This window comes from Condylura cristata, unplaced genomic scaffold (genome assembly GCF_000260355.1).
Source record: "Condylura cristata isolate star-nosed mole 26May11 unplaced genomic scaffold, ConCri1.0 scaffold00008, whole genome shotgun sequence".
Lineage (NCBI taxonomy): Eukaryota > Metazoa > Chordata > Mammalia > Eulipotyphla > Talpidae > Condylura > Condylura cristata.
Window position 1 is genome coordinate 11,583,127 of NW_004567109.1, and position 26,272 is coordinate 11,609,398.

A 26,272-nucleotide genomic window follows, 5' to 3' on the forward strand; every position below is an offset into this window, starting at 1 on the left:
CGCTGCTCCATCCGGGTACCCCGCGGCCCGTGACGGTTGTGTTTTCTGGGTGGAATCTAGGCTACAGTGAGGCCGCGCACAGCAGCGCGATACCGGGCTCCGGACCTACTGCTCGGGCGGGGCTGGACGTAAGTGCCCGGCGCGAAAGGGAGGAACGGCCTCGGGCCGGGTGGGCTCGGACCCGGGACTGTCTGCCCGGGTGATGCTGGCAGGGTCGTTGCGTCCATTTCTGGGAAGCTGCCCATCAGGGCCGTGCCTCGCTGGACCCTTCCCGGCCCCTTCCTCCTGTCCCGTGTCCGGCGGGCGGCGGGAGAGGGACCTTGTCGGGACTCCGTCCGGCTGCCGGGCCGCGCCCCTCCCCGGACGGCGCTGGATTCGTGAAATCACCTAATCCCCTATTTAGAGCTGGAAAAACTGAGACGGGGCGTATAACCCTCTGGTTCTCAGGGCGGGGGAGGTGGCCGAGCTTGAAGTGTTGCTGGTTCCCAGCTTTTGCAAGTCCCTGTCTCTCTCCACACCCAAGATTCCGCGGGTCTGGACGACGGAGGTTGAGCTCCGTAATACACCAAAGAAAAATGGATTCGGGCGGGATCATTGGGATGAACCGAAAATAACACCTAATTGATTGCTTTTCCTCCCCGGAAAGAATAATACAAGTGCGTGTTCAGAGCGAATGGTCCCAAAGGCACATCAGCATTGGCTACATAGTTTTGTATGTCTCAATATAAAAAGTGAAATTACAGTTGCCTTCATGGCTCATTGTAAGGATAGGTTTTGGACAACAGTGATTGCTGGCTACAGAGAAACTTAATGGTTGATTTCAGGTTCGCTCTGGGTGTTTCTTGATTATTAGCAATTTAGCCGTAATTCAGGATTTTTCTTGCTTGCACGAAAGAAAATGTGGTTGCATCTCATCTCGGAAAATTGTTTTATGTAATTTAAGACAGTTTGGGTCGGCTAAGATAATTTAGCAATGGAATTATAATTTTCTCTCTCTCTCTCTCTCTTTGGCTTGGAAACAGCAGTAAGAATCTAGGAGGTACTAAGATAAAATTTGGAGATCGAGACATGAAACAAAAGACAGTCTTGGAGGGAAAAATATGAAAGGAAGTGATATAGGTAAAAGATCATCAGTGCAGTGTTTCATTTCTTAATCCAAGTGTGAAGAAACAAAGCTTCTTCAAATGTGCAGATTCCTGCAAGACGTAGTTTTCATCTGACTCACGCTTTAAATCAGAAGTTTATAGCATGTGTCTCCGTTATGGCAGTATTTCTGACTGTAAATAACAAAACCATAGAAATAGTTTAAACTGAAAGTGAATAATCATAGTCGTGATTGAAAGAATCACTTAAGTGGTAAATCTACTTTGGAAATGAGTATGTGACAGGAGGAGGTCAACAGCAGTTAAACTTTTCAAGAACTTGGTTTTCCTGTTGTTCGTATTACTTCACTGTACCAAAGCCATCTTTCAAAATAAAAATGACTACATGAATCCACACTTTGTTTTCCAAAGTTATAATGCGAAAATTCATCAAAAACTAAATCAAATACTCTGAAGAAGTGTAAGTAGCCACAAAATAAAGCACTTGTAATTACACTTAAATTATTTTTAACTGTAAGTTGTTCACTAGGCATGTAAAAAAGCTAATTGGAAGTCCTTTATTTACTTGGTTTTTGTTTGTTTTTAAGTGACCTGGAAAAATGTCTGGATTTCTAGAAGGCCTGAGATGCTCCGAGTGCATTGACTGGGGGGAAAAGCGGAACACTATTGCTTCCATTGCTGCTGGTGTCCTAGTAAGTTTCAGCTTTAATTTAGATAAACATGTCTTAGGTGTGTTTGTTTTCTGTGTTTATAATTCCATGTGCTGCTTTTAAATAGGTGCCATTTTTTCCTGAATTTATTTTACTGAATCTTGATACTTAGTTTATGAAGGAGTTGAGTTATTCCATGTTGAGAGTTGAAATTTGATCTGTAAACATTTGCAGGGTGTAATAAAACGGTATAGCTTATAGATTTGTTATCTGGGTTATGCCCTCTCTTACTGAGCACATTAAATTATCAGGAACTACTTCAGAAACAGCAGTCAAAGCAGTCAAATCAAAATTCTGCAGCATTCTGCATCTCTCCATAATGCAGCATTAACTTTCTTCTCATTAAAAAAAAACTCAGAAAAATCATTGAAATATATTGCTTAGGAGCAGTCTATAGTAAATATATATATGCTTATATAGTAAGCTTATAGTTACTATAAATATTAGCAAATACTATAATTTGGTCTTTAAATTGAAGTTAGCACACCTGAAACCATCTGTAAATTGCCTTTTAATTAATGTATCAAAAGGAAAAGTGAACTTCAGAACCACCACTTATCTTACAATACCCAAAGTTGATAAAATTCTCTCACAAGAATTAGTCACCCTTTATTCTGAGATTTATGTTTTTCTTCATTTTCAATAATTACATCTTCTTGGAGCATCAGGCCATTCCTTCTGTTAGTTGGAATCTGAACCACTTTTTCTCCTTTCTGCTCCCATGAGATGTTATAATTTATTTCTAGCTCACACAATTAGATTAAAGACTATCATGACAATATAAAATAAAGGTGAAGGCAGACTTAGCAAACAGGTTCATCTCGATTAATAGTAGTTGCTGTCTGACTTAAAGCTATTAATATTGAATTAAACCACATGCAAATTTTATGCAAAAAAATATTGGAACATAAAAGAACCTTTTATGAAATTTATCAGAAGGCTTCAACAGTAAAATATGAAATCACTGTACATACTGGTATCACTTTTGTGTGGTTGGTTTCAGTTTTTTACAGGCTGGTGGATTATCATAGATGCGGCTGTCATTTACCCCACGATGGACGAGTTCAACCACTCATACCATGCCTGCGGCGTCATAGCAACCATCGCCTTCCTCATGTGAGTGTCCTTGTCAGCAATATTACCTACAAGGATTGTCACAACATAAAAATGGTTTACCTATATCGTTAAGTAAAATTTTTTAAATGTTATTAAATAATACATTAGAACATGGTTTAAAAGTCAAATAGTAGAGACCAGTGTAGAAGGAAAAGCAACAGTCTCCTTTTACTGTTTTTGCCTTTCCTTCTGTCTCCCAGCTTCTCTCAGCTATGCTTGTATTCCTATACTGCATTAAATGCTTATAACTTTTAAGTCAGAAGCCATGTATTTTGTGTAAAAGTTTGTTTAGTTATTCATTCAACAAATAGTAAGGCCTCCCTGGTGGTGCAAGGAGTTAAATCTCAGCACTAGCAAGCATCAGTATCCACTGCAGCACGAATTCAATCCCCAGCCAGGGAGCTGACATGGGGTAGGAGACCTCTCCTGTCTCTTCACTGCTCCCCTCAGCAGTGTATTTCAATCCACCTGTTCTGCTTCCCACTCTGTGAATCCTCTCACCACCACCCCCAACACCTCTGGCTTACACCCCAGTTCCTGTATGCATAAATAAAATAAAAATAAATCTTTCAAAAAATAAGTGTTAAACTTTTGTATTCTTATACTCTATTCTATGTACAAGAAATACAGTAGGAAACAAAAGGAAATACTGATGCAAAGGGAGAAGGTACACTGTCAATAGAAGGGAGCAGAATTATTAAATAGGAACAAGGAAGTCTTGCTAAGAAGGTGACTGTTGAGTAAAATCTTAAAGAAATAAGCTCTGGGCTAAAGAAGAGAGTCTTTTCAGACAACCGAAATAGCAAGCACAGATGCTCTGTGGCAGTGAGGCCAGTGTGGCTGGAGGGAAGGGTCAAGATCATAAACGCCAAAGAACACAGATGCCCGAGGAACTGTTCCCGACTGAGGGCGCTAAAGAGACACCAGAACACAATGTACCTTGTGATTGCTTTTGCTGTTGAGAGCATTTTTGGGTCAACTCAGGAAATCAAATGAGGTCTGAAGATTAGATAGTGTTGGTTTCCTGACTTTGATCATGATTATGTTTCTGTAGAACTGTCTTGTTTATAGTAAATGCATGATTATAGGGTAGCATATTAGCAACTTTCAGTGTTTCAGGGGAAAAAAGTGTTTGAACTGTGTTTGTAGCTTTTTTGGGACTTTGAGGTTATGCGTAAAACTTGTAATGTTAGAGAACAGAGACTGTTCATTTCAGAATGTGCCGGAAAGTGGAGACTGACAAGGCAGATTTAGGACCTTCTGGCAGGGCTGTGAAATTTGTGCAGATGGCTCAGCAAATGGCTCATGACGAGCCTAACCTAAGAACATCCTGAATATTCTAAAAGATGTCTTGCAAACCTAAGTATTTATGTACCAAATAGTTGAGTTAACATAGATTGTCAAAAATAATTATGAGTGTTGGCCCTCCCTGGTGGCGCAGTGGGTTAAAGCACAGCACTGAGAATCTAAAGCCGCTTCCGCATGAGTTCGATTCCCGCCTGCCAAGGAGGTGACCACATGGCGAGGCAGACCTCTCCTGACCCGCCCGCTGCTCCCCTCAGCATTGTACTTCGTCGATCTGCCTGTTCTGTTCCCCACTCTGTCTCTGGTGAAGCCTCTCGCCACCCCTGAGCCTCTGGCCTGTACCCCAGTTCTGTATGCATAAATAAATAAATCTTTAAAAAAATAATAATAATAATGAGTGTTTTGATCAGTCTAAAACTTAAATTTGAATGACTTCATATTATTAAGAAAAAAAAATAGGGTTCGTGTAGTCAGGACATTTACTGAGCACCTACTATGGGCCAAGCCCTGTGCCTAGCACTGAGAATAAAAATGGGGATGAAGGTGCGCCCAGCCCTGCCCTCATGAAGCTAGCTAGCGCTCTAGTGCTAGACACAGCTCACACTGTTAAGTGACCATGTATCAGCTTGTAGCTATGTGATGTATATAATCTTTTATGACTTCTTTACTTGATAGATGGCAAACATTTTTCCTTGACATTCAATTTTCAAAGGGTATATTTCTAAAGAAAGCAAGACATTCTCAATACAGAGCAGTATTCTATCAAAGTCAGAGGCAGATTTATGTTTGGAATATGTATCAGAATTTTAAAAAACAAGATTTTGTTTCAATCTCTTTGATAATTTCTTCAGAGAAAACTGTTTTGTTTGAAATATAGTTATTTCTTCACATGAACAAAATTGGACCTTAGTACAAAATTATCACCAAGCCAATTTCATCCCAAGCCAATTTTAAGTCATGTTTTGATTATCTAGGGCCCATTTTCTTGCCATTTCTATATGTAATCCTGTGTTCTGTGTGTCTGATAAATACGTGTGAATCTGGATAGGACTAGGCTAAAGATTATTCCATCTTCACCAAACATAATATCAAGAGACTGTCACTCTCAAATGTTAATAAGCATCAGAATCAGAAGTACTTTTAAGACTGATTGCTGGGCCCTTTATTCCATTTCTTTATTAAGTTTGAATTGGGACGAGAATTTTTCTAGCGACTTACAGGTAATGCTGATTCTTCTAAGTTGAGTACTCTAACCACTGTATTAGAGGCTGTCTGAAGGAACTTGCATAAGACAGTCTAAACCCATTCTCCTACCAAACCATACTCATGCGGCCTAAACTTAAATCTAAGGAATGCTGCCTTATTACATTCAGTCATTTGATGTCACGGAGAATTTTCTTCAGGAGGGAGAGACCCTGATTTCTTGGTTTTCTTTTGTTTATACAGGATTAATGCAGTATCGAATGGTCAAGTCCGAGGTGATAGTTACAGCGAAGGTTGCCTGGGTCAAACAGGTAAATACATGCCAGCAACATCTTAACATACATTCTTGCAAGTATGATCTAAGTCTTGTTTTTCTAATCAGACATAAGATGAAGGTGTATTTAGAGGAGAGGTTCTAAAATCTGCGGCATCAGGTAGAAGTGGCATTTGCTCAAAGTAGGCTGTATTGTACAGAACACACTGATTTGGGTATAGAACCCTGTGCAATAAACAGATGCAAATGTATGCAGGGTACAGTAAAGGACAGTGTATAAGAAGTACATGTGTAAAATAGAGTTAATAGCTATACCATATACATTCTTCTCCCTTCTAATTGGATTAGCATTTTTAAAGACTTTAGAATAATAGTTTCTTTATGTTTTACATACATACATAATGTAAAATTTACCATCTACCCACTTGTAAATGTGTAGCAAAGCAGTGTGAAATCTGTTTACCTTACTGTTCCGTCAGCCTTCCAACTCTTTCATGTTGCAAACCTGAATAGAATAATTTAGCTCTTAGGTTCACCCAGGCCTTTCCTTCTTGACTAGGTGTTCATGTCCCCCAGAGCATGGCCATGTGCCTGAGCATGAGATGGACATGTGGCTTCCCAGAGTCCGACTTACTAGAGACATGAGGGGACAGATAGTTACTAAGCAAATGATAAGTGATAAAATAAATAATATAATAAAATAAAAATAATATATCCATACAAAAATAAACCTAGCTATAGACAAATTTCTATCGCTTTGGTTGTCTTTTCTTTTCTTTTTTTTTTTTTTAATGAAATAGAAAGAACTGCAACCATCAGCTCTGTTATGTTCCCTCAGACCGTCCTCTGGCTCATTCTCTTTGTTGATGAATTTAAGGAGAAAGCTATAGAAACACTGATCATACCATAACCTTGAAAAATGCAAATGAACTTCTAGGTGTTAGCAGCTAGTGTGGATAAAAGTGAGCCCTTGCTGGTGAGAGCCAGGACGAGCACGTGGCCATCCCACCTCTAAATAAAATTTGCCAGCCAGGCATTGGAGTGTGTTGTTTTTGGTTTAATGTCACATCTGTAAATAACAGTTTATTGTTCCCAAACTACTGTTCAATGCTTGGGGTATGAAATTAAAAAAATCATACGCGGCATTCTTTGCTGTCCTCTCTTGAATAAGGCAGTATTTTTATTAAAATGTATTTGTACTAATTAAAGAAACACATCTCAGAACTCATTTTCGGCTACCTAGTGACTCCATTTTTATTAGAGAAAATCTTTCTAAGTATTATATAAATGTGAGTTAAAAGTTAATTGCCTTTTTGCTGTTAACATAATTTTAATGTGACATATTTAGGTGCCCACCACAATCAATTGGAATTTACTTTGCTGCCCGACTTCCTGAAAGTGAAATACGGTGGTGTTGATTCACACACCACTAAACATGAATTTTTTATCAAGTCTGCCTATGTTACTGTTTGAGAATCCTCTTGAAGGACTTTGAATTTTGGAACACACTTTCTAAAAACAGACCAAAGTGAACCTGTGAACGTGGCGAAACATCTCCGAGACTTTTCTAGGAAGGCTGAGCAAAGTGCTCTGCAGTGCTGTGGCTGGGGGGGGGGGGGGGGTGGCGCAGGCCCCGGAGCGGCACCGCGTCCGGCCCACGCGGGCGGTGGAGGTGCCTCATTTGCGGCCGCTTTCATTGTAGGCTTTTAGGCAACTGCACATTTTTTTCTGTTTGAGTTTTGGTCTCTTTCTGAAAATTGAATGGAACTGGCTGCTGCCATGTGAGAAACAATCTCATCCGTGTTCCCTCTAAGGTGCTCGCATTTGGCTTTTCATTGGCTTCATGTTGGCCTTTGGCTCCCTGATTGCATCTATGTGGATTCTCTTTGGAGGTTACGTCGCCAAAGGTAGGAGAAGGCACAGCTCACCGTTAACTTCCGCGGAATACTGAAATTTTGTTATTTTAGAATAAAGCTTTCCAGGTAAATAGACCAATTACTTGCCATACATTTGTGCCTGGGACTTCCCTCCCTGGCTGTATTTTTATTTTCTCTCTTTTTAATATTCCTTTCTTCTCTGTTTTTCCTTCTAATCTAGAGCCTGGGAGTAATGGAGCACAGCTCCCTTCTCTTGGCTTCCAAAAACCACAGAAGCCGGGGGAAAAAATGCACACAAACACATTTTATGTTTTCTGTCTACTTAGCAAGTTCTAAGTAGAATACTTATGAATTTCTAAGTAGAATAGGCTAAATAATTTCCATGCAAAGGTCTAACATCCTAGAATTGCAGCTTATTGAACCCAGCCTCCTGACCACTTCACATCTCCTTTTAGATAGAAAGTGAAACTTAGCACTTAATATGCATCTACTATTAAAGCCAGTATAAGGCAAGCTCAGAGAAAGGTCTATTCTTAATTTTGCCTTGAGGAACCCCAGAAAAATAAGAAAACTACTCATAAAGTTCCAGATAAAGCTGACTGTGCTTCTCATAGTAAAAATGTAGTACTAATGATTTGCAAAAACAACCAGCAGCGATCTAATCAAGATCTTATTTTAACCCTTCTGTGTAAGACTGGGGTTAAAATAATAGTTTTCTTGATTTTACTGAAATCTTAGACAGGAATAACAGGCATTTAAAATATTTATATTTGTCCTTTGTTTTTATAATTTATTATTAGAAACACCTTATTAAAATGTAGAAAAGAAAAAGAAACTGACATTCTTGGTGCTCTCCCTGGTGGTACAGTGGGTTTTTAAAGCTCAGCACTATGAAGCTCTCCAAAGTCTCTTTAGCACGAGTTTGATCCCTGGCTAGGGGGTGACCCACAGGGCCCAGCAGACCTTTTCTGACCCGCCTGCTGTGTATTTCAGCAGTACATTTCAGCTGATCTGCCTGTTCTGCTCCCCACCTTGTCTCTGGTGAATCCTCTCACTCCTCTCCCCCACACCTCTGGCCTGTACCCCATTTCTGTAAGCATAAATAAATCTTTTTAAAAAAGGAAAAGAAAGAAACTGACATTCTTGCCACTCTGGAGTATTTTCATATATTTCTTTAAGTCTCTTTCCTGTGTTTCTTAGATAATTATATTAGAAGGACAGTTTTAAACCCAGAGTATTGCATTAGCTTGTTCTCTTGCTGCTACAAAATTTTTGCTACCATTATCTTTTAAAAACAAAAGTCTTCAAATTACACCTGTTTTTCCCTCACAGCCCACATCCAGCCTGACTCTGCTGTTAAAATATATCCTGAATCCAACCATTTTTTACTTTTTACCCTCTCCATTGCTGCTGCCCTGGCTCAGGACAACAGTCTCGTGTTGATTTCCTGAAATAGCCACCTCGCTGGGTTCTGTTTCTCCCATTGGCCCCTTACGTCCCAACACAGCTGCCAGAGGTACCTGACTGAAATATGGCAACTCCTGTCTCCCCATTCAGCCCTTCTAGAGACTTATCAGCAGCCAGTACAACTCTGCAGGGCCTTACCCGTCAGCTTGCCCCTCCTGTCCCTTTAGTCTGTTTCCCGTTTTTCTTTCTTTTGCCCACACAACCATCCTTCCATTGCCCTGCACTCTCACCTCGCCTGGTGTCTGCTTTCACTTCTTTTGAGGCTTTTCGACCAGCTGTGTGAAATACCATAATTCGCTGCACACCCTCTACCTCTCCAGCTATATTTTCCTTATTTATTCTCTATATTGTAGGAGCTGCAAGATGGCCCAAAAAATTAGCTCTTTAAAAGTTAGCCTGAAGAGGTGCACTGCTATAACCTTTGCTCATTAAACTGCTAACGCATAGTATGCACTCAGCAAGCACATGATAAGTGAATAAAAGGAGCAATCAGTTACTAAGCCAGTGCTAGACTGTCATCTGCATTGTCATTCCATACTCAAACAGGCCAGTCACTAGGAAAATCAGTGATGTTAGGCAGGAAATCCAATATTCATGTGTGTCTCAGAAACTAAGTTGTTTTCAAAGCCTGACTGTTTTGAGATCCTAGATCTCTAACTGTTACAATTATTTTTACAGAAAAAGCCATAGTATACCCTGGAATTGCTGTGTTTTTCCAGAATGCCTTCATCTTTTTTGGGTAAGTTTGCTTTGCATACTTCTCCCCTTTTTTTGATAGTTTATTTTATGAGATTTACTATATTCCGTTGCTTAATTTTTCCTTGTCCAAGCCCCTTACCCACTGTCATACAGTGCAAAGAATGAGATTGAGAAAGATATTTTTAATACATTGCTACCAGCCTTAGGCGCATACATTGATTTTTAAAATTGTCGGCGCTCTCCATTATTGAAATATACATCATGTGGAAATACTGTTTTCACTTTAATTTTTTTTAAAGACAGTTTTCACTTTAATTTTTTTATAAGATTTACTTATTTATGCATATAGAACTGGGGTACAGGCCAGAGGTGCAGGGGCAGTGAGAGGATTCACCAGAGAAAGCGTGGGGATCAGAACAGGCAGATCAATGAAGTACACTGCTGAGGGGAGCAGCAGGCAGGTCAGGAGAAGTCTGCCGCGCCATGTGGGTCACTTCTGGGGCAGGGATTGAACTCATGTTGAAGTGGCTTTAGTTTCTTAGTGCTGTGCTTTAACCCACTGCACCACCAGGGAGGGCCTGAGCAGGAATTCTTAAACTCAGTTCCATGGGTAGGCTTCTGAAGGTGGGGCCATTGGTGTTTCTGTGTGGTCTGGCTTTCATCTGGTTTTCAAAATCCCTTATCCAAAAAAGGTTAAGAAATTGCTGTTTATTCTAGGATGTTTCCTTCCCTCCCTTTCACACCTACACCGCCCCCCTCCCCGACCCCCCAAGAAAGCAGAGGCCCTGTAGCTACTTGGGCCTCTCCCGAGATGCTCCCTGCAGTAGCAGTCAGCAAGTGGTGTTCACACTCACCACCCCCAGGCAGTTTTGCAATCTTATGAACTCATGTGACAAGATTAAACCCCCTATTTGGGTTATACCTTTCTCCTGAAACGAGTCACACAGTCACCAAGATTAATTTGGAAGTTGCCAAGGACTTGATTTAAAGTGTTTTCGGGTCTGACCGAAAACTCTACATACAGAAGTAAGACATGAATATTTAAAATCATGTTTTCTTTTCAGTAAAACCAAAAAGTCAAGCCTTTGACTTTATACAAAAAGTAATGACCTAAGCCTTTTGAGCAGTTACTGTGAGGCTCCGCTCTCGCCACTGTCAGCTAGCGCCCGGCACACTCTGCAGGTGGCACCCAGAAGGCAGGTGACTTGTCTGAGGTCATGGGCCTCGAGTCCAGGCCCATCTGAGTCCCGCGTTTAGGCGCTGCCTACTCTGGTGAGGAAATTAAAGTTCAGGATGAATCCAGTGGATATTTTCTCCTCTTGGGTCTTCAATCAGCTGTTTAGTATTCTGTTTCCCTTTTCCCATTGGGAGTGGAGGTTGTGGGGGAAAGGAATGCAAGACTGTAAGATGAGTAAACCTTATCCCTCACCTTATAAAGTAAATTTTGAGCAAGTGCAGCATGTATCTGGGGGGAGAGGGGTGATAATTAAGATTTCTTTCCCCATTGAGCTGCAGTGCGGGGAACAGACATCTGAGCTCACTGCGCCAATATCGCCACAGGGCTTGAAGTGCTGGGGGAACTCACTATTCCCAGCTTCAGCCAAAGGAAGGTAGTGTAAGAGGGCCAGAGGGGGGTGCAAAAGGCTTCAGGAAGGGGTGAAGGGGAGAGGATTTGCTGACCCTGGAAGGGGCAAACAACAGACTTTTCTATTTTAATCAGTATTCATTCTGGCAAAGGTAAAGGATGAAGTAAGTGCCACCTTAAGGTGGCAGAGGACTTATTCTGTCATAGCAGGAGGAACACAAGATGGAGTGGAGGTTTGTAAGAAAATTTTTGTCTCTTTCAGTGAGAGACGAAAATTACCACTTATAAAATCGTGGAAGCCCAGTCACTGACTTCATTGTCTCAAATTAGTTATAATAAATTACTTTTATTTACAACAAGTTAATTAATTTCTCATGTCTTACTCTCATACCTGTTAAGTCTAAAAACAATTCTTTCTTAAAATACTATAAGTATATTGAAATTAATTTGAGTCACAGGCACAGAATAGTTGTAGCAGATTGCCTCCCACCCTGAGTTCTACTAGAACAATGCTCAGCAACAGCTTAGAAATTGCTGTTTCAAAATAAGAAGCAGATGGCGAGTGGCAAAGGTCACCAGCTGACAGTGCCGGAGGCCTGGCTGTTGTCCAAGGAACTCTTCAGATTGTAGTTTCCAGCTGTTGACTAGGGTCCGGAAGTGGTAACCTCTCTCAGCTACCTGGAGAGTAGAGGCCCTTAATAACCAGCTTTGCAGCAATAGGGCTCATAGTAACTGGACTAGCAGAAATCAAATCACCTTTGGGAGACTTAGAAAATCCTTATAAAGAGAAATGGATAGTTCTAAGGGAGGGAATAGTTGACTTCCTGGCTGCATTTTTGTTTCCAACTAGAAGTACTCAAGTGTTTTATAAAGACCTTCTGAAACCCGTTTGAAATGAATCACATGGGATTAACAGTCAGTGTACACCAGTAACTAGAAAGCAGACATGAAAACTGTCTGTCTCTTTAGCTTCTCCCGGCAGCTGCCCCCATCCACAGTCTGTGAGGCCTGCCCCTGTGTCCATGCCAGTTCTCTGCTCTTCTGACCTGTGGTCATCATCCCTTCCAGAGCTCAGATCCAGCTGTTCCAGGCCAGTTCTCCTCTTGACACATAACAATGATCATCTCATTTCCCATTTAAAAACTCTTCCATGGCCGTCCCTGGTGGTGCAGTGGGTTAAAGTACAGGGCTGCGAAGCTCTCAGTAGCCGCTTGGCACAAGTTTGATCCCTGGCCAGGGAGCTGACCCACGTGGCACAGCAGACCTCTCCTGACCCACCCACTGCTCCCCTTAGCTGTGTATTTCAGCCAGTCCACATGTTCTGTTCCCCACTGTGTCTCTGGAGAATCCTCTCATTGCCCCCACACATGTGGGCTGTACCCCAGTTCTGTATGCATAAATACATAAGTCTTTAAAAACAAAACAAGTCTTCCAAACTCTGAACTGTCTATAGGAGAGCCACTCCAGGGCTACCAGGTCACATCCTGGTCTATCTGTCATGTACAGCAGTCTTTGTCTTCTTGAGCCAGCGCTTTAAAAGTAGAGATCTCACATAAAAATCAGAGTTGGGGGATGTTCTTGAAAAACTGGAAGCTCTGGCAAGCCTGTCCTCTACCCCTACACCTACCCAGCAGCAACCAGGGATGCATCTGCATAGCCCCATTGTGCGTGTCAGCTGGACTGAGCACCAGGTGCCCCCTCATGTAAGGCTTCTAAGGGCCTTATTTTCCTCTTTGCCTTTTGGTAGGCTGTTTCCTCTCTGGAACATCCCACTAGTCCAGGCCTGCCTGCCTTCATTCAAATTCCCGCCCGCCTGTCAAAGCCCACCTCCAATATTACCACCTCTGTAAATCCTTTTCTTCACATTCAGGCAGAATTAGTTTAGTATGTTTCTGTTCCCTTCACATTTAGTAAAGCCCCCACCCCCCATACCAACCATATGGCCACTGTGAGGCCAGAGACTGTACATCTTATCTATCTTTGCCGCCCTAGAATCTAACATGTAAGCACATCGAAACTCCAAAGCTTTAGTGAAAGAATTTGATAAAAATCAGACACACACTGTTTTCACACTAAACACTGATTAACCTTTAAGAGCGGCATGTGTCTCCAGCGCTCAGGCGCTCAGGAAGTGGGGAAGCTAGTTAAGCACAGCAGAAGAATTTACTAGCTTGGCATGAGCTGTTTCTGGTTTGATACATCCTGTGGATTTGTTCATACAACTCATCAGTTATTCTTTCTTTCTAGTTTCCCACCATTCTCCAAATCGCACATTTCTTTCCCAAACTCAACTAGCCATGTGATGTCTCCTTGTTTTATTCACAGAGGACTGGTTTTTAAGTTTGGCCGCACTGAAGACTTATGGCAGTGAACACTCTGACTCCTGTCAGCAGCCCCCCTCGGATTTTTTTTACTCCTCACCCCAGCCTTTTGTAATGCCGTTTTCTAGACTTATGTCTGCGTGTGGTCTCCAGCTTCAGTTTGTGTAACACTGAAATCATGAGAACTCCCGACTTAAGGAACACCCGCCAGAATCTACTGTGAGATGCATTTGGCTGGCTTCCCCAGAGTTGCCAGAAGACATCTCACACGAGTCACTTTTTCTTTTTTAAGTTTTATCATGGCATAATTTGTAAAACTGAGATTAAGTTAGAGAAGAAATGACGGATACAGCATATACGAATATCATGTCCAAGGCTGACGCTACGCTGGCTGGAGGTTTAACATGTGCTTAAATGTGGCCTCTTCTGTGTTGATGTTCAATGAAATATAAACATTTTCTCGTTTTGAAAAACTAGTGATCAGAATTCTTCATCACTTTACTTTGTATCTGGTTTAATGGTTTTACCAAAAATTCTAGAAACATTCCTGTGTATGTAGCCAGTGAGGCTCTGCCAAGGTGCAGGTGTGCAGGTCTGAAGAGAAGCCCTGTGACTGGCCACCAGGCTCAGGCAGCCCCTGGGCCCCCGATCCGGCCATGACGCAGGTCCTGGTGGGCCGCTGCTGGTTGCTCCCATCCACCGGGGCAGGACAGGAAAAGCGCAGGGCTAGATGGCAGTCTCTACTCAGGTGACGCGTCTTCTCTTGTTGATTTGGTAAAATATTTAATTCCATGTTGCGTTTTCTCCCTGAACCTCACCACTAAGCTCAAAATAGGCCAGCAAGGTCAATTAATTATCACTAAAAATTGACTCACTGGAATTCCCCAATCTGTTCCTCTTTGGAACTGCTAATCCCCAACTGGCAAAATGGGGTGTTTTTTTTTTTAATGAACGCAGTAACTCTGGGATACATGACTCTCAGAACAATAGCTTGAAATGTTTTCCTTTATAAAACCTGTCACAATCAGCCCTTCACGAAACACGACGTTTCTCTTAGAGGATCTAAGTTTGTGGACCTTTTCTCCACCTCAGCCACTCTTTTCTCCTAGCACATATGTTTTAGGTATTTCTGGTCAGCGAGACCCTACTCAAGAAGTGACTGTTGACATCTCACAGCATATCACTCCTGGTGAGTTTTTAGATTTGTAGGATATGAGAGTCGGAGGGGACCGTAGAAGTTGAAGTCCACCTTCTCTTTCTGGAATGAGGGAACCCAGACCATGGGGATTTGAAATGATTTCCTCAAGATCACGAAACTAGCACTTTAATATTGATGAGTGTTATCTCCCCACTGACTGTGATCTTTCCCCACGGCAAGATTCAGAATATACTAAAGGTACAAGAAGTCCTTTGTAAAATGGCTGGAATAAAAAGCATGATGTCTATAGTAACTGAAAATATAAATTGAGTTCTTTATTTTTCCCTATTTTTTTTACCACATGTGTTACTAATGTTGACAAGAGGTAACTGGGTAGCATACTTTACTAACAAGCATGAGCAAGAACCTAACAATAGTCAATAAAATTGAACCAAAACCTTAATCATTTGCATCCAGGAAGATACTGATAGCATCATCTTTAAAGAAACCAAACATATGTGTTTAAAGCAATTATGAAATTACTTGAACACATTTTTTATCTATTATTTTTTAATGTCAAATTCATCTCTGATCTTGTATCATCATTGTACATAAGGAATCTTGGTTGTAACAAGCATTTGTCACATACACAGGAAGGTGGGAATGGTGAAAGGAATGATCTTGTTTGCAAACAGACCTTGTTTTTCTTGGATGATTTTGCCTAAAATCCAACAGCCAGATGAGGGAACTGTAAAAGCAAAACATTTTTACTATAGATGAACCCTCATATTTTCACATTATTTACACGTATAAATTCTGGCTTGATCTTTTCAAAACTGATGTTGACCAAAATAGGACCGCATCACAAAAGCCTGAGAGTTTCTTTCATATCTGCACTGGAAGAACTCTTAAATCTCATTTCCAATAGCTCTTTGTATGGATCATTGATAAATAGTCTCCTGTCTTTTGTTGAATGCCTCTATTGACTGGGGACTCACTACTACAGGAATCTCATTCTATTTTGCAGACAGTTCAAATTGGTAGCAATTTATACTGCATTGCCACTGGGCCTAGTTAAAATCTTTGGAGAAGCATAGAAAAAATTTTTCTTCTTCCACATGACCGTCGGGTTTATGAAGATTGATGATAAGTGTCCTTTGGGTCTTCTAAAAATTTCTGTATTCTGAGTCCTTTAGCTGTGTCATTAAGCCCTGATATCCGACACCAATTGGGTCACCAATATAGACCTGGAACTCAGAGTAGCTAGCATTTGGAGGTGTCAGACAGTGTGCTAACATTTTCTCCTTTAAATCCTCACAACTTAGTGTGAGATGATTAGCATCTCCAAATCCGAGCTGGTGAGATAGAAGCTCTGAGAAATCACAGGTAGGAGAACTCAGATCTGTCTAGATCCAGAATGTGGAGTTTCATCTCACTTTAAAGTGGCCTGCCTGGGTCGCCAGCCTGCCAGAGGGTGAGCCAGTTCTGGAACTTAGATTTGCCACCCAGACAATGCTGTTTTCAGTGGGCCTCTCTGAGAGGGTAGGGGGAGCCGAGCCGGCAGACTACTGCGCTGTCTCCCTACTTCAAAAGCTAGTTTCCCCACTGTGGTTGAACAAGTATTTGTTAGCCCCTTACTGTGTGTCTAAAACATCTATTTTAAATCAGCAGCCATGTTACAAGGCCAGGTGTTAAGAATTTCACACAAAACAGCAGGAGGAACTCAACACATTTTGTTGTGTTTTTGTTCCAAGAACAGTGGTGGTGTTTACGTTTCTTGGCAATACAATTAAAAAAATAAACTGCAAATACTTGTTCAAATATACAAATACGGGAAGCTGTGGAGCATTCTGCAGTCATCTCAGAGTCCATCCCACTTGGTCAATCTCATTGTACTCATCACCTTGAAAACATTCATTCTAATGCCTCACCTCCCCGCTGAAATCCTGGGGAGTTTCCAGTTGACCAAAGTGGCTCTGTCTACCTTCCAGCCTTCTCTTTATCAGCTATGCTGAGCCAGGTTGCTCCAGCTTTCCCAATCTTGCTCACACGCCCCGCCTCCACCCCCGACTTCTCTTGAAATGCCTGTTGTGGCCAATCACCCAGTCAAATCCAATACACTTCCAGCTTCCATTTTTTCCTACCTTGGCAACCTCCTTCTGACTCTTGCAGTAGCTACTACCAGGATTACTTGTTTAGTACACAATAGAGCTGAGCACAGGTAAAGATCCACTCCTAAATGGTTTAGACCCCCAGTTTCTCTGTACCCCCATGACACTCAGAAATAGGGGCTGACCAGAGGAGATTCATCTAAAAAAAAATCCCTTTATCAGAAAGGTTAACTCTGGAATTAATTTTAACAAGCAATGTCAATGGGTTATGTTTTGGAAAGCATGAAATAAAATCCATTGTTTTGTAAATTGAAACAGGAAGTTGAACAAAGAAATGATTCTCTTAGGGCACAAGACACATGAATTTGTGTGTATTTTTGTAATTTGTGTAATTCAGGATCTGGGTTAGGATCATTGTAATCTATAGGAGGATGGAGGGTTAATATAGGCAGATCCTGAGGCCTCAATGTATATTTTATTTTAAATTTGCCTCCAGCTCTTCACACAAATACCTGTCACATTTTAGATAATAGTGTAGAATGAAAGAGTGAAGTTAGGATTGCATCTTCATAGACCCATCCAAGGATGAGGGATGCCCTTGGATGGTGGGGAGCGCCCCTTCTCAGGATGTGTAAGGTACAATCTGGGCAACCAATAAAGGACTGTCCCTTCCAACCCCCAGCAGTGTGGTTTATGTGAGTCAATAGGGTATTCGGTGATACTCAAAACGTCCTTTTAGATGGTTTACAAGCATCAAAGTCATCAGCAGCAGGCTTGCATGAAATGACTACGATGATGCTCACATAGTCTTTTGTGGTTGGCTATACCCTGGATAATGGACTTTCACCTTCACGTGGTGATTTTGCATTTTACAGAGTATAGTTCAACATTATGACCTCATCTGATATTTTAAAACAACGCAGTGAGGTGGAACAAAGATTACTGTTCTTACTTGACCAGCAAGAGATGAAGGAACTTGCCTACTGCCACCTTGCAGAGTGGTGACTGGCACGCAGGTCTTCTCATTCCAGGTGCACACCTGGCCCCTGTCAGTAGCGGCCAGTGTTAGGTAGGGTTTCTTGGATTGTCTCGATTACAACTCAGATAACTGGGCTGGATGTTTGTTGTGTCCATGGCTAAGTGGCAGAGTGCTCAGTATATAATAGCAGCCCGATAACTAGTTGTGGAATGATGGTAGGATGCAACCAGTTTCCTGAGTCCTTTTACTAGATTACCCTGCTTCTACGAAAGGGGCAAGAAGACTTGCAAGGCACTGGGAGAGACTCGGGAGAAGCCAGGGGCCAACATATGCACAGAGAAGCTGCTGCAAAATGAGGCGGTTACACTCAACAGCATGGTTGACTCTTGGAATAGTACATGGAGAAGAGGAGGTATCCTGTAATTCCAGTTGCATAAAACTTTAGACAATTCAAATGAATGCATAATGGTACAAAATAGTTCAGTGATTGCCTGGGGGAGGGGAGCAGTTTCAGAAAGACAGAAGGACAGATTTGGCGCTGATGGACATGGTGATGGTTTAAATATTTGTATTTCATTGTCAACTCTATCTCCCTAAAGTAATTTAAAGAGGAAGAGAAAGGGAGGGAAGTAGATAGAATGTGAAAGGGAGGAAAGGTGGATTGTTTCTGTTTTGTCCCTGCAGATACAAAATGCCAGTGCATGATTTGGTTGGTCTCTGTCCCCTTTGGCGATCAGTGTCTTGCGGGTGGGTGGAGACAGGATTTGCCTGGGGCTGCAACTCCTCTAGTCTCTGTCACTCACAAAGGGAAGATGCTCAGCATCAGCCTGACCCCCACTTCCATTTATAACTCGGCAGTACTTGGCAGCCACCCCTGTGTGGACTGGCACATCACAGCCGGGCGCTTTGTGAACTATGACTGTGGATCAAAGGGAGGGCGGCAGTGGGGTGATAGAAGATGAGCCCCACTTTCCTAACCCAGTAGACAAACCCTGCGACGTCACAGCGGCCCTCAGCAGCAGCTGGCTTGTTTGTGCGCCAGTCCCTGGGCTCAGTGACCCCCAATCGCCACACTGCAAGGGATTGAGTGTCCTTTCAGTCTCACTCATCAAGAGCTGTGCTCTCACGCAGCTCAGCCTCTCCCTGGAGGATGGACAGATCCCCCCACGCCGAGCATCTGTCCAGCGAGGGACCATATCTACTGGTCACTGTGGGTCCCGCCCACTCCCACACTACAGGATCTGATCACCTTCGTGTCAAACTAGTTTCCCACTTCGATGACTCCAGATGGGGACACATGTGGCCTGGTCTGTCATCCCTAGTCCTCAAGGACTTCCAGGCATCTGGGAAATAGTAACCTATACCACGTCCCATCAGCACACACACACACACACACACACACACACAGGGATTTGCTCTTCCCATTGCTCTTCACTTTCACTTGCTCTCATTTCACTCTCATAAACACCAAGCTCACACATATGCCAAATAGCTTTCTTAATTCTCTCAATAAAAATCCATGGCATGAATAGGCTAAAAATCTTACCTCCCAGAAAGCTTGGTCATCAAAGTATTTAGCCACATGAGGTCCTCTCCATATTTTGAGTTTTAAGAGCAAACCTGTTTAAAGTCATAATGAAATGTTAAACGTTTGGGAAACAGCCCTTGTTATCGTAGAGTGAATCAGAACATCACAGGCCCTTTATGGTATCTCAACAAAAGTCCCTTTTCTCCTACAGCCAGGAGATAAGCGGAAGCACTGGCCTTCCTGGGGCAGCGTAGCAAACACCCTAGACATCCTCTTAAAGGAACTGGAAAAAGCAGTTCTCTCCAAAGGATTCGGCTTGTGCTGAGAAGCAGGTGAGCTTCATGGATCTGGGGCTTGGCAGCTGCCTGCTCCCCAACTCACGAGCTGACTCATTTAACACAAGAGCTTCCGTAGAGAGCAACTGGAGAAGGGTCCAGGGAGCTGAGCCCACAGGCTCCTGCAACTCCCCTGACCTGGGCTCAAGATTCCACTGTGTGCTGAGGAAAGTCATTGCTCACATTGGTTAGCTGTTGCGCCTGTTCTTTAGTCTTTAAAAAATTATCTATGCATACAGAGCTGGGGTACAGGCCAGAGGTGCAGAGGATGAGAGGATTCAGCAGAGACAGAGTGGGAGCAGGACAGGCAGATCAAATGAAACATACTGCTGAGGGGAGCAGCAGGCGGACAGGAGAGGTCTGCCGCGCCCTGCGGGTCAGCTCCCCGCCCGGGATCCAAGTGGTGCTGGCGCAGTGGCTAATCGCAGTGCTGCTCTTTAACCATCCCGCCACCAGGGGGGCCCTGTTATCTTTTTCCTTTGGTTCTTGTTTGCCTGTTTTTAGGCATCCCGCCTCTGCCCTGACCATTGGGCCTTGTGCATTTCCCCCGCTGCCAAATTCCCCAGGGCACATTACAGTGCACTCACCCTCCCCTGGAGACAGGGCACAACACTACGAGATGGATGTGTGCGCGCTTAATGCTGATCATCGCAAAGGAGTAGCTGTGTGTCATCCTGATTTTCCTTTTGCAGTGCCCAACTTTCAGGGATATCAGCACGCAAAGCACTAGCAGCCCGTGTCACTTACTTAAAATCACTCAGCAAGGATCCCTGCTACCTAGGCTTTCCAGGCAGCTGTGGCTGATGCATCTCTGAGAAAATCCACCTAACATTATTGTCTTGTGAGACAGAAATCAAAAAGGTCAGAGAAGGCACAGAGCTGTTGGCTTTTTGTGTTCCTGGGCTGGTTTTCTTTTCCTGTGAGGCTGTCCGCTTTCAGTTCTAACTTCTACCAGTATGCCATACCTCTAGGAACCTATCCTACCTCTAATCTAGGGAGGCCTTTTTCTATTTGTATTAATAAGATTGTATCTTGAGATAAAGATATAACTGGCTCTGAGTATGAGGGTCTCATACTCTTAAAAATGAAATTCGGGGCCTCCCTGGTGGCGCTACGTGTTAAAGTGAAGCACTACAAAGCTGGCTGCAGCTCTTCAGCGTGAGTTCCATCCCCAGCCCCGCTGGTGACCCACATGATGCAGCAGACCTCTCCTGTCTCACCTGCTGCTCCCCTCAGCAGTGTATTTCAGCTGATCTGCCTGCTCTGCTCCCCACTCTGTCTTGGGTGAATCATCTCAATGCTCCTGCCCCTCTGGCCGGTACCCCAGTTCTTGTATGTACAAATGAATCAATCTTTAAAAAAAAAAAAAAAAGAAGTGAAATGCTTGGCAATGCTTGACATTTGAGGGCCACATTGGAGGCTTTGTTCCCTCCCATTCTCCAAGCTCTTTTTAATCACCAGTTCCCTAATGTCAAAAAAAAAAAAAAAAACATATAAAGAGGCAAACACCTCTAGCAGGTAACCTCCCAGGGATTTTCCAATTCTAAAATGATAAGATTCTGCATTTGTGACTTAATTAAGGCCTGAACTCTTTGCTCATTTGGTTGGGAGTTGAGGGGGTCAGTTTCCAGGGGAAGGGGTGGTCATGCACATGTCCAGTTACAGGCAGGGGCACTCTGCACCCCAGCCCTGTGTCCTGGGAAGCTGTAAAAGAAGAGCAGTCTACACTGACCTGTCAGGAGACCAGACACCAAGCCCATGGCCAAGGCCAAGCTGAGTGCCCCAGTGTCGATGAGCATCTGGTAGCTGATCCTGGGAATGACAGAGCAGAGGTGGTCACAGTCAGGCATCAGGTGCAGAGGTCATCAGGGGCAAAAGGGACTTCTGCCTCCGTGGTGATGCTGTCAGGAAGGACATCAGAGCCAGAGCCCCCTCCCAGGGGGACATTCCCCTGTCATTGTCCCTGCAGAGCCACGCAGGTACGTAGGGAGGGGAGGGGAAATTCCCATATCCGCTTTGGCTGACTAATCCTCACACCTGTGGATCACACATGGGACAGAAAACCCAAGTTCAAGTCCTTGTCTGTCACCAGCTGTGTGACTCTGGGTAAGTCGCATCACCTCGGTGTCCTGAGGCTCCTCATCTGGGGAACCTCAGGAATACTGGCCTTTGTCTTGCATCTCTGCTGCCCCTTTGTGGAGTAAGTAGCCTGGAGAGGGGATGTTTCCTTGCAAGGTAGGAGCTGGGCAGAGTTTCTGATAAATCAGTCACCCAATATCCACTGAGGCCAGCTGAGTGGCCCTGAATGCAGCTCAGGGTCCTGGGCACATTTCTTCCTGAGTTGGGGAGGGGTCCCCAGGGGGAACCAAGTGACTCACATGGGATTCCTGGCCCAGTGGGCCTGCAGCAGCATCAGCACAATGTAGGTGACCCCTCCCAGCAGACCTGGCAGGCCAAAGGTGTAGTGCACGCCGCAGGTGTCGTGAACCCCCAGCACGGAGTTGAAGCACACCTGCGGGCAGACACCGTTATTAGCATGGGAGTCCAGGTTCCCCAAACCCACCTCTTCACAGGACTTGGCATCGGCATCCAGGGCCTCCAAAGGGGAGAAGCTCTTCCCCGGCTTCAGTGTGCACTCAAGTCACCCAAGGAGCTTGTAAAATGCGGAATCAACTTTAAGGCTTGTGGAGCTGAAACCTTATTTTGAGCAAAACCCCCAGCAATGCCATGGCTGTTGCTCCAGCACCCCTTTGAGCAGCCCTGCTCACTTTGGGGACTGGAGATTCTGGGGGGTGGGGGGACAATCCTGGGCATTGTAGGAGGTTTAGCAGCAGCTCTGGCTTGTACCCTTGAGGTGCTAGTAGTTCCCTTCCCGCCACAAGGTGTTGAGCAAAAATGTCTCCAGGGATTGGCAAGTATCCCCAGGGGGTGATTAAGACCTGTGGGTTCAGGGCCCTCCCTGGTGGCACAATGGCTTAAGTACAGCACTATGAAGCAATCTGCAGCCACTGCAGCATGAGTTCGATCCCCAGCTGGGGGAGAGGGGTGGCCCACATGGTGCAGCAGACCTCTCCTGTCTCACCTGCTGCTCCCTCAGCAGTGTATTTCAGTAGATCTGCCTATTCTGCTCCCCACTCTCAGGTGAATCCTCTCACCGCCCCCCCCCACACACCTCTGGCCTGCACCCCAGTTCTACATGCATAAATAAATAAATCTTTAAAAAAAAACAAAAAACTTGTGGGGTCAGCCCAGACTGAATTGTCATCCTAGAAGAAAAGTCAGCTCCTCGATGCTCGCACTCCGCCCCAGTTAGCCTCCCAGAGGGCTTAGTCCACAGACACAATATGCAGATGCAGAGTAGTCAGGCTCCTTTCTCCACAGAATCCCCACTGTCTTCAGCATGAAGACCCAGACGCCCCAGCTACCCCAGGGAGTGCACAGACCTCTCCCCTCCGTGGCCCATGGCTGCTGAGAGCCTGGTGCTGGAGCCCGGTGCTTCTGACTGGGCCACGCGCCCGAACCACTTCTCCTTCTGGGGAGCCCGTTTCCCACTTCCACCTGGCTAGTGCTAGCGATCTGCCAGCTCCCAGCTGAGACATGCCTGGCCTCGCCCTGGTGAAGCTGTGTGGTGTTTATTTGCCTGTTTCCCTCACGACACGACGGGTCGGGGAGCAGGTAAGTGTGAGGGACATGGGTGCCACATGAATGAGTGAGTGGGTGAGTCAGTGTGTGATGACTGCGTCACCTCTGAATTGGTCCCCCAGGGAGAGTCAGGGAAACTGAGGCAAGGGGCATGGTGGCCTAAGTCTGATCATCGGAGGGGCTCTTTGCTGGGTCTGCCCTCCTCTCATCATAGAGGCTCAGAGCCAGGAAGTCAAGGACACTTGTTCTCATTTCCAAGATGAAAAGCAACTCACCATCGGAGTCTCTATGTGAGATGTCTTTGGTCAAATGAAACTGCTAGAGGTACTCCCTTCCTTTGGGCTGAGGCTGCCTCCCTCAGCCTGCTGATTATTCAAATTCAGCTTTTGGAACTGTTCAAAGCCTACTCCTTTGTGTGCCATCGAGGCCTCAAACCTACAGAGATTGGTCGATCCTAAATATTTCTCTTGGAAGTGTTACAACGGGTTAGCTACAATGGAGGATTCTGGTATAGTCAGTGCCTGTTGAATGTGGAAGAGAAGCCCACCCACTTAGGAGAGGGAAACAGTCAGAAGTGGGCAGGGCCTGGATCAGTGCCCCCTCTTCTCTCAGTGCTGCCCCCCACTGCCACTCACATGGCTCCGGGGCAGCAGCCAGGTACAGCATGTGCCCCTCCCCCACCCAAAACAGACACATTACCCAAATTCAGCCATGAGCCCTTCTCCAGAGAATTTGGGCTTGGAGCCAAGAGATCCCACCTGGGTCCTCTCTTAATGAGGGATGAGAGTAAGAAAACACAGAGTGGGAACAGAGCAGATACTCAGGAAAAGCAAAGGAAGAATAGCAGGGTTTCTTGGACTCCCCACAGCACCCCAATTCTTGGGGTGTGTGACACCGTAAAAAACGCCCCCGTATGCAGGAGAAAGCCTGTGCCTTGCCCATGGATGGTAATCAATTAGCCCTTCAACCTGGATAAGACCCTCACCCAGGCTTCGAGAGAGTGCCAGCCCCTGCTGATGCTGCCCACGGCGCCCCGGGTCGGCCACCACGGTCCCAGGTTTAAGCCAAAGCAGAGGCTCCTTACCGGCAGGCACTTGGCTCCCCCGACAGAGATCAGTCCAGCCAAGAGGCCAAGCACCATGGCTATCCAGGGAGACTGGATCAGGTGGCACGGGGGCCCCGCGGCCACACCTCCCGCCAGCACCGCGTTGTGGATGTGAGTCTACAAAGGAGCGGAATGAGGAATGAGGAGGGCCACAGAGAGCGGCATCTGCCCAAATACCCCAGCAGGCGGGCAGCGAGCGGCCCTGAGATGTCCTCCCTGCCTCCCCGACCCCAACCGCCCCTCCCTGCTGTTGAGACCACGTGGCCTTCATCAATGGCCTCTTCTCTGCCCACCTCTAAGGCTCAGTCACCCTGATTGAGAGGCATTTAGGGCCCAGCCACGCCCCACGAATTAGTGAAGTGTCTTGTGGCACTTCACTGGTGCTCATGGTTCACCTTGTCCTCTAGAAGAGTGGAGGAGGGTGATCACACTACTTAGCACAGTTACTGTAAGAATAAAATGAGTTAGCACACGTCAAACTCAAAGCCCAGAGCTTGGGAGAGGACGTGAATGAATGCCAATAATTACAGGCCATTATTGTTGTTTGTATCGTTATTTACTTTTATTATTAGCTAACTTAGCGCCTCTGCCACCCTGCACGAATGGACCCATTAAGCGGCCCCTGGTTCCTGGTCTCGCCTCTGCTGGGCCCTTCCTTCCGCCACACCTGGACCCTGCCTGGCCAACAGTCTGGGCTGCCCTGAGCGGCCTCCCTGGATTCTGCGCCTATTCTGAGCCTAGACTCCCGCCACCGGTGGGGACACCCACTCCCGTTAGTGCTGTAAGCTACACTGCTGACCTGTCACCTCCTCCAGGCTAGTCCTGTCCTGACTTCCCACCACAGCAGGCCAGCTGCCCCCACACCCTGTTTTCTCCTTAGACCCTCTCTCCCCACCTCTCCAATGGAAACTCGTGCACACAGCTGCACCCCAGCTACACTGATAATAGTAGCTAATGCTTGCCCAACATTTAATCCATGTGAAGGCAATAAAGAATCTTCTCGACTTCCCCTACATTCTCTTAGTTCCCACATTACGAATGATGTAGTTGAAGCCAAAAGTTTAAGTGGCTTGACTAAGGTCACCCGGCTTCTCTACTGCTTTGCTCCTGACTCAGATCATGCCATCCTGGAGACTTCCTGGGGAGGAGGGGAGCCTGACAGCTCCATGATAGGTCCTCTCTGATGTCTCCTGCTCGTGTGGCTTTAGTAACTAGCAGAAACAGGGTTCCAACTGAGGTCTGTGTAACGTTAGCATCAGCGGCCTGAGTTGCCCCCTCCAGACTCCTGTGTCCCAGTGCGACTTGGGCAGGATTCTTCCAGATACTCCACAACCCTGCACATAGGCCTCTATCTCCCCACCACCGCAGGCTCCTCCCTACCTGTGGGGCTGGTGCTGGTGTGGGGGAGGGGCATGAATATGTGTGTCAGACTCAGAAAACCCAAGTGCCACCCAAGGCACAGCCCTCTCCTCACCATGTTGATCTTCCCTTGGGGGTGAGCCAAGGTCGACATGGAGATGGCTGTCACCGCGCTTACTGCAAGAGCATAATAGGTGTTGAACACGGCATTCTTCTTTTCCTTGGGTAAGTTCAGCAGAGCAGAGTTGAAGCTTGGCCAGAACATCCACAGGAAGAGGGTGCCTGGGGGGCCAGAGAGGGTCAATGAACCACTTGCTCCAAGCCTGAGCCTCCAACAGGAGACTCCCAGAGCTGGGAAGTATCAGCCTTGTTCCTTTCTAGCTCTTTCTAGAGCTAAAGGTAAGTCATGCCTCCT

The 26,272-nt window shown here is 45.0% G+C and overlaps 2 protein-coding genes across 7 annotated transcripts in view; one reads left to right on the forward strand and one right to left on the reverse strand.

Moving 5' to 3' along the window:
* TMEM50A (transmembrane protein 50A) lies at positions 1-14,137 on the forward strand. Its single transcript, XM_004678629.2, has 7 exons — positions 1-128; positions 1,691-1,795; positions 2,817-2,929; positions 5,681-5,748; positions 7,526-7,618; positions 9,734-9,794; positions 13,665-14,137. Exons 2-7 carry the CDS (start codon positions 1,703-1,705, stop codon positions 13,708-13,710), a joined length of 474 nt encoding a protein of 157 aa, XP_004678686.1. The 5' UTR covers positions 1-128; positions 1,691-1,702; the 3' UTR covers positions 13,711-14,137.
* Positions 13,664-26,272, reverse strand: part of RHCE (Rh blood group, CcEe antigens) — a 23,034-nt gene continuing 10,425 nt past the window's right edge. The window contains exons 5-10 of one of the 6 annotated variants that reach the window (XM_004678630.2): positions 25,973-26,139; positions 24,478-24,615; positions 22,130-22,263; positions 21,484-21,563; positions 19,435-19,508; positions 15,425-15,546 (exon numbers count right to left, since the gene is read on the reverse strand). In XM_004678630.2, the coding sequence (XP_004678687.1) occupies positions 15,520-15,546; positions 19,435-19,508; positions 21,484-21,563; positions 22,130-22,263; positions 24,478-24,615; positions 25,973-26,139 (620 nt within the window). In that variant the 3' untranslated portion in view covers positions 15,425-15,519. Of the gene's footprint in view, positions 15,547-19,434; positions 19,509-21,483; positions 21,564-22,129; positions 22,264-24,477; positions 24,616-25,972; positions 26,140-26,272 lie in introns of all 6 variants that reach the window. The other 5 variants (XM_012722378.1, XM_012722380.1, XM_012722379.1 and 2 more) reach the window with 5 other exon arrangements.